This window comes from Falco naumanni, chromosome 12 (assembly GCF_017639655.2).
Source record: "Falco naumanni isolate bFalNau1 chromosome 12, bFalNau1.pat, whole genome shotgun sequence".
In the NCBI taxonomy this organism is placed as follows: domain Eukaryota; kingdom Metazoa; phylum Chordata; class Aves; order Falconiformes; family Falconidae; genus Falco; species Falco naumanni.
This window is the reverse complement of record NC_054065.1, coordinates 6,297,364-6,310,023: the sequence shown is the minus strand read 5'-3', so window position 1 is coordinate 6,310,023 and position 12,660 is coordinate 6,297,364. Positions and strand designations below refer to the sequence as shown.

Below are 12,660 nucleotides of genomic sequence, written 5' to 3'. Positions count from 1 at the left end.
ACACATTGGGACATTCAGATCTAATTTAAGTATCTTATGCCAAACTTGGGCTGGATGTTTCCTCATGACAGGAAGACTTCTGTAGATGAAAAGGTCTCTTTGGTACTGAAGATATACATGCACATTGCGACACACAGTTGCACTGGAGGACATGAGCTGTAATTAAAACTGAATTATGGTACAATCTGATCTCAAAATTAGTGGGCCAAATACTGAGAAATGCTCAACAACTGTTAATTAATCAAACTCCCACTATATCAGTGTAATGCATTCATGTCTCAGAATGTAATCTAATTTAATTGCACATAGCTTCATCTAGGACAAAAGTTAATTTCCCTATGGGTCTAAAGCACTGTTTTCCAACCTGTTACTTGCAAACCGTTGAACAGTCTCCAGGAATAATTCAAGGGCCCACACATGGCAATTGAAAAGGAAGAAGTCTGTGAAAGTGCTAAAATCAGCACATGATCTGGACAATGCTGGTGGAACCACGGTGAGCAAGACATTGAAAATCACTGACCTAGAGAAAAGCACCAAAGCAGATGACTTGCAGAGGAGTTCTTTGTGAATTACGCAATACACAGAGGCTTGGCATTTCAAAGGAGCTTACATTTAAGGCTCCTTGGAAAATGTCATCCTAAAACCAGACATGGGAGTGGACAAAAATCAACCGTTATTGCAGGTATGGATTAAACTGAAGGGAACCAGTTTGCAAGCAGGATTTTAAGAGGAGCAGAACTCAGAAATGTATTTGTGGAAAGGGAAAACTTGAGTCACATTTATTGGATTTGGAAGATTAATGAATGCTTCGATGTCTCTTGTGTAGAAATCACAACTCTTAACTCCAGACTGTAAGTGACACAGGTGAGAAGCAGGGATCACAGTGAAAATTTTTCTACACCATATAACTTCAAATGCGTTTGGAGCTTATGTTTGGATGACTGGGAGCTAATGCTCCTCAGAGTTTATTTCACTAATGAATAAATTTTCTTTCTTTTTTTTTAAGTTGTCAATAAATTTGGTTTTATTTAAGGAAACGGTTCTGGACTTTTATATAATACTTAATTTAATACTTATAATAGTTATAATTTATTTATATTTATAATGTATTAATATATATTAGTAGGGCCTGAAGTAACAGGACAAGGGGTAATGGTTTTAAACTAAAAGAGCATAGATTTAGGCTAGATATTAGGCAGAACTTCCTTACTGTGAGGGTGGCGAGGCACCGGCACAGGCTGCCCAGAGAAGCTGTGGCTGCCCCATCCCTGGCAGCGTTCAAGGCCAGGCTGGATGGGGCTTGGAGCAGCCTGGTCCAGTCGAAGTGGCAGGGGAGCGCACACTAGATGATCTTTAAGGTCCCTTCCAACCCAAACCATTCTAAGATTCTCATAGGCGAAGGAGATGGGGAGATGAGAGACTACACTAGGCTTGATTGCTGGGGTTTGTCATACATCTTTGGCTGAGTAAGCAGCAACAAGGAAGAAACCTTGCTTAGAAAACCGAGATCTTCTCCACATAAAATAATAAAAACAAAGTATACAATTAGGAGAAGAAAAAATTAACTTATTCTAGGCTCAAAGATGTGGCTGCTTTTGTGTGTATTTTCTCTACTTGTCTGATTCTTTTCACAGGTTTCAGCTTTTACAGTAACTGCTGTACCGTGGTCAGTCTCCTGTACTCTTCTCCCTCCAGATCATTTTGTACATGAATGAGCCTTCTAGTGTACCTGCCACGCTCTAGTCTAGATCTTTCAGAAACCTGAAAGCATGTTAACGGGTGGTAGATAAAACTTGCAAAGGGAATAGGAAGTCAGTGAGCATAGTAGTGGTATAGAAGTACAGAGGAAGCAGCTCAAAAAGCAACTCAGTGTGAGCCATGAATTGCAGGTGGTGAACAGCTTTTTCAAATGAACTTAGGTTGAGTCTCAGAAGACTTTTCTTCTCCAGCACCTTGGAGAAAACAATGCAAATAAGCAATGGACTGAAAAATATTAGAAACAAGAGTCACTCGATTCAAGAGCAACTTGGACGACTCCTCCCCTAAGAGACATACTAGCAAGTGTTGTCCATGGTGACAATGATGGAAAATGAAAAAGAAACTTCTTTATGTATCTATTTTTGGAAATTACTTAGCATCCAAATTTCATATATCACAATCTCTTTGCTTAGCTAGAACCAACACAAATGACCAGTTTTCATGAGGCATATGAATATTGCACTTTCTTCAAAAATTCTAAAAGGGCAGGAAATTGATGTTGCTTTTAAGATTTTTTTAAGAAACACTTTTAGACACTCAATTACTCCCATTCTTTTCAACATGTTATTATTGCTGAAAATCATTCATGTGTTTCCAAAAAAATTAACTACCACTTGAGTATCAAATTCTTTCAGATGTCGCATGTGTTAAAATTGGCTGTTTGCTTACCTTAGATTTGTGATCTGATGTTAGTGTCTGAATTTTAATTTCCGTTTCTTTCTTCAATTCAAGACAATTACTTCCTCTAAAAAAAGGAAAATTGCAGATGTGTGCCACAAGTTAAACATCTTCCCATTCAGTCAGCTTTTACTAATTAAAATGTTAATCAAAATTGAAGTGCTGCAGCATATTGGAACGAAATTATTTCTTCTGGCAATTTATTCACAACTTACAAAATATTGTTGGATTAATGATCATTCAATTCAAACACCACACAATTAATTCTAGATTGGCCCAGCAATTATTCTGTTGCTGAGGATATGTCAGGCATCTCCATTTATGGCACTTGATTCCTTTTCCAGGCTTAAAATACCTAGCCAAGAGAAACCAGTTTCTGCCCGAAAACTTCCATGCACATTCATTGCCTTGCTGTGATTTTACACTCCGTTTTAAAAGTAATTTTTTGCCCTCTTTTTTTTTTTTTTTTTAGTTTGAGGCAAGGAAACCTAAAATGTTTGAATAACCACTTCACAGAGCAATTTGGGCATACTACATTTGAATGGCTATTGAAAGTGCCCCTCTGTGAGAAAACAGAAGTGAACAGGTTGCGAAGAAGGGGCCTCATTCCCCTTGCAGACCACACCAACCCATGTGGATGAATCCAAGCCATTAGATGCCTCCTATGACTTGGGAAGAAACAAATCTTGACGACAGCCCTCAGTCCTGCAACAAGCTGAATACAGCACAGCCTTTGCATCTGAGAAGTTAATGGTGTTGAATGCAAGTTGCAAAGCTTGTTTAGTGCTGGAGGAGCGGATGATTTGAAGGATCATGCTGGCAAAACGCCTGCAGAGGGCCCATGCTTAAGCTCCTCTGATGTGCCTGGGGGTTAGCAGATGGATGACATCTACCACTCGCCCACAGACTTTCCTTCACTAAGCCGTTACCTGGGCTGCGCACTAGGTGGGACGGATGTACAGAAAAAGTGTTCCATTGCAGCTACAACAGGAATTTCAATTACTGTCTCGCCAAAGTTAATACATTTTTGAAGGCTGACAAGCTCAGCCTTTACCAATGTTCTTGTTCCCTTTTTTGCAGTGAAGGGTTTTTTTACAACAGAAAACAAATTCACACATTTCAAGTTTCTGGGTTTTTTTTGTCTGGAATAATACAATATATTGCAAGGAGTCTATTTTAACATTACTGTAATATTTTTGTGACAGATCATCTGCTGATGTAGAATGTCGTAATGCCACTGAGTGGATGGAGCCACATTCATTTTGTCATCTGGAGCTTGCCCTAATCAGAATGGTTATTGCTTGACTGCAGTAAAATTAATCCATGTTTGCTCTAGAAAAGGAGATTTATGAAACTCTTAGCAAATTTAAATCCTATTTTAATATCAAACTACTGCTAAACTTATGGAAATTAGCAGCAAATTTTATCATCAAACAGAACGAGGAAAGCCCTTACTGAAAATCGTAGTGTGATGTGTCTTGTGTTCTTAAGGGCCACCAGAAGATCTAGTCATCTATTTTCTAGTATTAGCAAGGACAGTTTTGTAGAGATTTCTAGCACTCATTTGACACTTTGGAAGTAATATAAAGGCACAGAGAGAGGTTCTGACCACTATTACCTCTGCCATCAGAGTCTAGCTATAATTCGTATACGATATGTCATACACTACGAAAGAGACTGCTTCTTAAATGAATCAAACATGTTTTATCCCAAATTAGTTTAACTGGTTCAATCACTGGACTTTCCAGAATCCCACATATCAAAATCACCAGCTGATTCCTCCTCTGGAAATGCAGCCTTCATTGTATCTCAAGGCAACTTCCAGACAGGTTGGACAGAATGAGAATTGTCCCCAACTGCAGTGGCATAGTCTATAGTTAAAACCATCGAGTCACAGCTGGGAACAAATACCCCATGTCACATGTCCATGCTCACACACATACACACATGTATTTATGGACAGTCCCGATAAAGCAGAAGGTTCTTTACATGCCCTCAACTACTTCTCAGAGTGAGAACATGAGCATATATATCCCCATAAGCCTCTCTGAAATTTGTAAACATTTGAAGTGTACAACAGAAATAGCACAGGGAGCAAAATCCTGTCCATCTGTCAGTGAATTAGCATGTGATTAAAAAAAATTTTCTACTTTGCTGAACAATATGCAATTGACAAATGTCACACCATGTGGCAGAAATGGACCACAAAAAACTGCACAACAAAATCAGAAGTCTTCTATACACCTATCACATAATTTTTTCAAGAAGCATCTGACAATTTCAATATGAATGTCTTTAGAACACGTTTTATATTTTCTTTTACAAATTTTATTGCTTGTAAAAGTTCAAAAATGATAGCCAAGCAAACACAGCATGTCCTGTCCTCACTGAACGCAGGACTCTGGATTCATCAGGTCGCTGCAGTTCAATGAAGTCTTCAAGTCTCAACCAAAGTGTTCACTTTTAAGCATGTCCTTAAATACACTGCACACTCGGGGTGAAGAGAAGCATGTGCCAAGTACCTTGCTGAATGGGCTTTCCGGGCTGCACACACAATGACCCTGAAGGAAGCCCTTAAAACACTTTGATACAGAATTTAAAAGTGTTTTCACAAAGAGTCTGTGCTGATACTGGATTTGATTTGGCTGTTAATTAGATATCAATAGTTATTCTTGTAACAGGGAAGAGCTATCAGATGACTGAACTCTGGAGTCCAGGCAAAGTATGGAGTCATGGTGAGGAACCATATTTGGCTGTGTATTGGATCAGCTTCTGGAGTAGTCATTTCCCACTTTTTTTTTTTTTTTATAAATGATAATTTAAAACTGCTACAAAGGCTTTGACATCCATGTGAGAAGTGTTATAAAAAAATAAGAAAAGACACTGCAAGTAGCCAGTGAAGTGATCTCAAACTGAGAATCAAATTATCAACTGCTTTTATACTTGGTTACTCTGGAAAGCATTGCTACCCAGTGCTTCCCACTATTTACTGCACAGAGACAGCCATTACCACCTTTACCTTTCTGACAGACCTTCACTGGCTGTTTTGTCCAGACAGGCAGAGGCACTGGCTTCTTCTCAGGCCAACAGGAATACTGGTTTGTTACTTTTCTGATATGAAATTCTTAAATACCAGAGAACGGGGAAGCCTTTCTCCCCCTACAATAATTACAATGCAATGTCCAGGGCTTAGTTCACTGCCACTGTAGTAAACACCCTGGCTGTAATTACAAATCCAGCTATACCAATAACCTTCTGCTGTGTTATATTCAATGGAAATTGAATCAAACCCACATTAATTAGTTCTGTAGTTGTTGCCTCGCCGTTTGGGGTAGTATTTATCTGGAAGGAACTACTTGGATTAGAAGTATTTGGGTGCTTACAGTTCTCCTTTCTTGGACAAAAAAACCCAACGTGAGCTTTAGAAAGAGTTTGTGAGCTTTTCATAATTTAGTGAGGAGAATTCTCCTTACCTTGTTTACTGCTGAGAGTCCTATTTCTGTTCCATTGCAAGTTTATAATATGGACACTCAAAAGCCACTGCCATTCCAAGTAATTTATAAACCAAAAATTATTTGTGGAAGAATCCAATGCCAAGAGGCATCTATGTTCAGTATGCAGTAAGTTGGCTGCCAACTGTTGTTGCCAGATGACAACAATATGAAATTAAGGCTAACTATTAGCGTAGCTTGATACAGAGCTAAATAAAGTAATTCCTGCTTTAAGTCACAGTATTATAGTATGAACTGCTGTCTCAATAAAATGCCAGTCATAGGGTGAAAAGTGGAGAGGAGAAACTGCTGCCAGGTTACACAATAGCAGCAAGGCAACAACAGGTCCTGCTATGTAACTCCAAATAGGACTGTGAAAAGGACATTTTATTATTCACCAGTATCTTCCAGGAACTTTTCTGGGACAATTGAGAGATTCACACAGATAATGTCCCAGGCCATCAGCAAGTGAAAACCAAACCAGCTTTACTCAAGTCAAAGGAGTAATACTGATTTATTCCAGCTGAGGATCTGAAGGGTTTTTTTGTTAAGAAGAAATTTCAACTTGACAGCACAGCAAAACTATATTATTCTACAATGTTCAGAATTTAGAAGCCAGCTTCTTCTTCAAAATCAAATCGATGCTACTTTCTGGTCATTAGAGAGAGCTATTGAGGACGTCAGTTTGCTCTCACTGAGCACAACAGTGACATTCCCTGGGGAACGCGGTGAGAGCAGGTCAGACCACAGAAATAAAAGTCTGAGGCAACTTCCATTTTACTTTTAAAACCCTGATAGTAGAAGACTAGAGAAAGGCAAAGTCAGTACATTTGTGGCCCATTGCTAGAGCCTTCAGGCAGCTCACACACAGTTTGAGGTAGGATGCTGGTTCAAGCTGCAATTCATCCATGTGAATGACCTTTTAATTAATGTTTTATTCCAGACCAGAAAAGCATAAAATCTATTTTAAGTCTAAAAAAAAATATTTTAAAATAGTATCTTACCCCTTCTTCTTGATTGCCTTCTCTAACATTTTCTCGTATGATACCTTTTCTTTATCATATTGTGCCACTATTTTGTCAATTTGTGTGCAGTGCAACTTCTGCATAGCGCTGTGCTCCTGGAAAACAGTAGGACCTTACAATTAGGTTGCTGGATTTTTAATGTTTAGGTTTTTTACAGTGTAAAAATATCAGTGTACGAACAGATAACTTTGACAATGGAATTTGATCTGGTTAGTCATCTAGTATTAAAGGTTCCAGATATTCCACCATAAGCCCTAATACATTTCTTCTTTGTTTGAAAAGTGAAAATCTGTAGTGGACCTTAAAAGATATCACATGCCTTAAAACAAAAGAATGATGGGGAAAAACATCTTTTTGAATAAATGTCCATTTAAGTCCAATGTAAAAAATCAGTTTTACAAGCTCAGATCATATTGTTCAAAGTTTCTGAATGCAGACGAGAACAAAACTCAACCCAGCCCCCCCTTTCCTCTATGTTTCTTATACAGAATACAGTGCTAGCCCCTTGGCCACTGCAAATCAAATAGCTCCAAGTCCAAACATTAGCTAAACCCCAAATTATCAAAAACTGATATTCTGAAGATCTGGCCCGTGACCCCTAATGACAGCAGCAATCTTATCACCAAGAAACTCCACCTTGATGCACAGCACCTCCCTTTGCAAGTGACAGCAAGCTGTGCAACACAACTTTCAACTACACATGTAACCTGCAAGTAACCATTGCCCCCTGTTTTCCCCCCGCCCCCACCCCATCAAACAGTACAGCATATGCTCATAAACTGGACATATAGGGCTACCTGTGGTGTATTACACATCAACGCTAACCTGCTATTACTACTATAGTTATGTGACTTACATCGGTGGAGTGGCAGAGATGGTTATCTATGGAAGGGGAGGAAAAAACTGTTCCTATGTGAAAAGATGAATTACCAATGCATCTTACACATTTGGGTCTAGCATACAGACAGCTCCTCTCCATTACAAGACTGTACCAGAAAGAACACACTTAGTGCCTACATGTAGACTTCATTACTGAACTTGTCTTTACATTCTCTTTTATCAGAACAGCTGCTCATAACGATGCAACTATTTAACTACCATAGAGAGCACTAAATATTGAATTTACATTACAATAGGAAACACTGTTTGTTAATTTATGTTATTTTATTAATATTCAATTGTTCCACATTTTATCTAATTGTGGCAAAAAGCCTTGCATTAATTAATATGGCCTCTTCCAGAACTTTATCACTATTTTGTTTCATAGCACATTCTGCATTTGTTCTATCCTTGCTATTCTACTGCTCTTTGTTGTTATTTCCTATACACCTGTGTTTGCCTTATCACTGTTTCTTTCTCTAAAAATAGTAATTAAAGACTTTTACGTTCAATTTTACCAAAACATTAATACAAATGCTGTCATGCTCTTAAAAATCTAGCCCTGAGCTGTACCCAAGCACTCCAACATCTGCGAAGCACTTCCCTGGGGAACACGTAGCGTACAGCTTCCAAATTTTGTATTTAGAGAAGGGAACTGAATTTTCTGTTTTACAGAGGATTTAAGGGGAAACAAATAGACTCCATCAATACTAAAACATGCCAGCTTCACCAGGGAGTATTTACACTGACTAACCAGGTAGGAAAAAATATGAACTGTGAAAAGAATGATGTAAGTTTGACAGCACCAGCCAGCCCCAGGTGAAGTGACTGAGAACATGTCTCAAATCACCCACTCTCCTCTAGATGAACAGAACAATACAGTTCTTGCTATAAAAGACTAAGCGCAAACATTGCAAAGCATGAGACATCTGCCCACTCGTGTGGCACTCGTCTGTAATCTGGGAAGGCACAACATGTAGAGCCAGAATCCCTGCTGTTCCCTCAGGACAGCCATGATTTAAGCCTTCTCTCTGTCACACACACACTGTTATCTTTTGCAGACTCCCCTCTACTACTACTTAGTGCTCATGCACAACCCTGTCTTGTATCCAGAACAGATATATTGTGGATGACATCCCCCTCATTTCCTTCCCTGGTCCTCCTCCCCATCCAGTTCATGGAACATGCATTTGTCTGTGCACATTATCACCAGAGCTGGAAGAGGAAGATGGGCTACTAAAAACCTCCACATGCAAGGCACAAAGAGTACCAGGAGCCAGCTCCCTGCCAGAGGTCCCTTCAATTAAATACCCCTGAGCCCCTGGAACACTATCTAAAATGGGTTAGCTGATGTGAGTTTGATTTTCTGTCTATGCTCAAAGGAAAATTCATCGCAGCTAGATGCCGCAGCCCAAACTTCTGTCAAGATTCTAAGAAATACGAGTGGCTTTGTAGCATCTTAAAACACCCTCTGTACATTTTGTTTTCAGATGCAAAGTTTCAGGTGTTAACGTGTTCTAGACTGATTCAGAATGTTTGCAGATAAAAGCCTCCTCAGCTAGGTCTCTCAGGATTTCCTCAAGTCCACTGAATTTGCAGTTTGAATTCACATGCCTTTTACATGAGTATATTCACAAATTACATTTAATGATTATATCACAAACTGAAGCCACAGTTCAGCCAGGGTTCTGAAAGGCCACCTAACTGTCAGAAAAAGACTAATCACAGCAAGACTATCCATGGGAAAAAAGAAGAGTGTCATATGCAGTTCCGGGGGTGCAGGGATCACAACTCAGTCTATTGAAGAGAAGAGGAAAGGAGTTCCTATGATAGAAACTGTTATTCCTGCTTGGTATCTCCTGAAAGCAACACAAATACTCCTGTGTACAACTGAAAAGTGAACTCTGGAGGAGTCTCATTACAGAATACAAAAATGAGGAAATCCAGAAAAAGAAACTATCAGTTCCAAATCAACAATCCATCTTGCAGAACTTTATGTCGCTTTTGCATTGTGAAATGGAGATATTTTTTTTTAACGTTCTTTTTTTACTAGGCTTTATTTAAAACTATACATATATTCTGTGCCGATATAAATTCTGGGATTTCTATTTTTAAGTGGTAATTATGCAATTCTGGTTACTGTCTATGGCTGTATTACATTCCTTAAGGGGTCACTTGTGACTATCACTGCCTTGTCTGAAACTGCTAGAACCGTATACCTCTATCACCTCTTGTACTGCTGACTGTTAGAGAATATATCAAGATAAACTCTCACTATCCTTCCTCTTCTGTCTAACCAAAGAAGCACAAAACCTACGTGACATCCCTGCAAAGTGCTGAAATTCAGTAAGAGCCCACAGAAGCAGGCTGCTAACAGATGAAATCAGTGTCTGAGACTCCTATATATGCAACCTCTCCTTGCCTTTATAGCCCATCTACCTGAGATCCCACCCCAGATCATTTACCTAAATGGTACTCAAGAGCTACCTTGATAAAAAAAAGATAAATACCAATGGACACTACTCAGATATATCAGCCATTTTGCAGTTGCACAGTAATATTCACAGTGGGAGATTAAAGTTACTTCAGGGAATGTAGGCAGGAAATACTTTACTTCGAAAGCTGTGCAGTGTAGGTGTTTTTATACATGCATTGTTTAAAGAAAATTATTCCTGCAATATGCAGAAGTGGCTGGACATACTATTTTAAAATCATCAAAAGCACAAGTTACCAGACTGATTCAAAATAACGTTATCGGTAATATGGAATTTTTTAAAAATGTGACTACTATATTAATTTCCCACTGTTTTTCAAAAGTCTAACAAAAGGAATACTACAGTGTCTGAGGTTGATAGCTTGCAAAATAAGCACCACTACAAAAATACTGTTTTGTTTGTTGGCAGTCCTGTCTACTGGTGTCAAAAAGGTAATTTCACATGCTTGGATTTTAAACAGACCTATGAAGCATAGAATATATTTGTTGCTTGTTTACTTTGAAGATCTTGCTGCTACTGCCTTACTGTCCCTTAAATAATGGCAGTATTTTAGATGAAATAAAAGAACACAATCCATACATGGGCTAGCAGTTTCAAACTCCTTGCAGCAGCTGCTAATTTACTTTAAAGTGACAGAACATGACCATGATGAAATCTGTCATGCAGACAGAATCCCTGGGGCCCAGTCTTTCTGGTACCAGCTTCTCAGATCCCACTGATTCTTGTGGCACCTCAATAATCATAGGTAATAAGATAATGCTGATAGTAATTTCTTTGTAAGTAACTTTTTTTTTCTTTCTAAATTCCCTTTGTGGATGTGAGGATTCTTGAGAAAGCTCATTCATTTCTTGACAAGGACACTTACTTTATTCCTCTTTCTGTCCTAGCCTACAGAACCAGCTTTGCTCACTGTCCAACAGATGACAAAGAATTTGCCCTAGGAGTTAACTAAGATTTACATACAATCCTTGCAACATATTTCCCCCCTAAAAATACTGTATTTCTCACAGTACCATCAAAGAAACCTGTGTTAAATTCCCACTCCTTGGCTTCCCCACCCCTCCACCTTTTTTTTTTTTTTTTTTTAAAAAAAAAAGTCCCAGATTCTTTGCATCTCTAGCAAACCTACACTGTTTTCTCCCAGTGATCTGTCTCATTGCAGATTCAGAATGCCCTGTTAGGTGAAACTAGTTCACAACACAAGTAATTTGGCATAGGTTCGGATCATGTTCCTTCCTCACAAGAGCCATCACCTGTTCTTCAGCAATCCCAACAGCAGCACAATGCTACCTCAGCCATACTCATGCAGACATGCCTTTTCAGACTCAACCAGCCTGGAGAATATTCACTCTCCCCCCTCCAACTCTCTCTTGCTTCACAGCCAGACCACAAACTAAGCAGAAAATTTCATTCAAAAACTAGAGGCAACAGCTCTGTTGCAGAACTGAACAGGTTCTTCTGACCAGATCTAAGGAAGAAATTTTATATGATGAGGTGGTGGAAACACTGGCACATGTTTCCCAGAGAGGTGGTAGATGTCCCATTCAAAGTCCAATTGGACAGGGCTCTGAGCAACCCGACTGAGTTGCAGATGTCCCTGCTCATTGCAAGGGGGTTGGACTAGATGATCTTTAAAGGTCCCATCCAACCCAAACCATTCTATGAAGTGAGAAGCTATACTTGCACACTGACTCTGAAACTAAACTTGCTGTGAAATACTGACACTCTCCAGTATTCACTACCATTTGCCCTGCCTTTAATTTCTATTTGCTCTATTATTCCCTTAAAATCCTTCAGGATTTCCTTAAAAGTATTGTCCTGCCTTTGCAGAGCATTATGTAAATACCATTTATATGATTCTCAATCCTGAGTGAAATCTCAACTATTCATAGACTTTGTGAATTCCAAAATTCTGCATTTTTTTGCAAGTCGCAAATCTCATCAGGGAATGGGCAAATTTAATTCCATCAGTCACAGACTGGCTGCCTAGTAATGATGACACTAAGAACACTGACCTTTCTGCCAATCTAATGATCTCTACCCTACTTAGACTAGTATTTTTCCTACACAAAAGTGAAAAAAGGTACAGTGAAGATTGCACCTCCAACTGCCCAAGCATCCTTCTCTTGAAAAAACAGGTTAATAACAAAAACGTGTGATGTGTCTCTGTATGTGTGTGTATACTTGGTATTACAGTTGTAAGGAGCTACATCATGTAGGAGAAACAAATTAGTGATAACATGCAGAGGGATGTTAGGAGAGTGTTATCACGGCTGCTGTCCAAATGGCTGAAACACTGAACAGAAGTAAATAAAAAGAAAGATACCATCAAAA

The 12,660-nt window shown here is 38.9% G+C and overlaps 1 protein-coding gene across 7 annotated transcripts in view; it reads right to left on the bottom strand.

The window, feature by feature from the left end:
- The window catches only part of PLCB4 (phospholipase C beta 4), a 208,343-nt gene that overhangs the window by 17,603 nt on the left and 178,080 nt on the right, over nt 1-12,660 (bottom strand). For all 7 annotated transcript variants that reach the window (XM_040611916.1, XM_040611917.1, XM_040611915.1 and 4 more), the window contains 2 exons: nt 6,932-7,047; nt 2,428-2,503 (listed from right to left, as the gene is read on the bottom strand). In XM_040611916.1, coding sequence (XP_040467850.1) covers nt 2,428-2,503; nt 6,932-7,047 — 192 coding nt within the window. The remainder of the gene's footprint in view (nt 1-2,427; nt 2,504-6,931; nt 7,048-12,660) is intronic.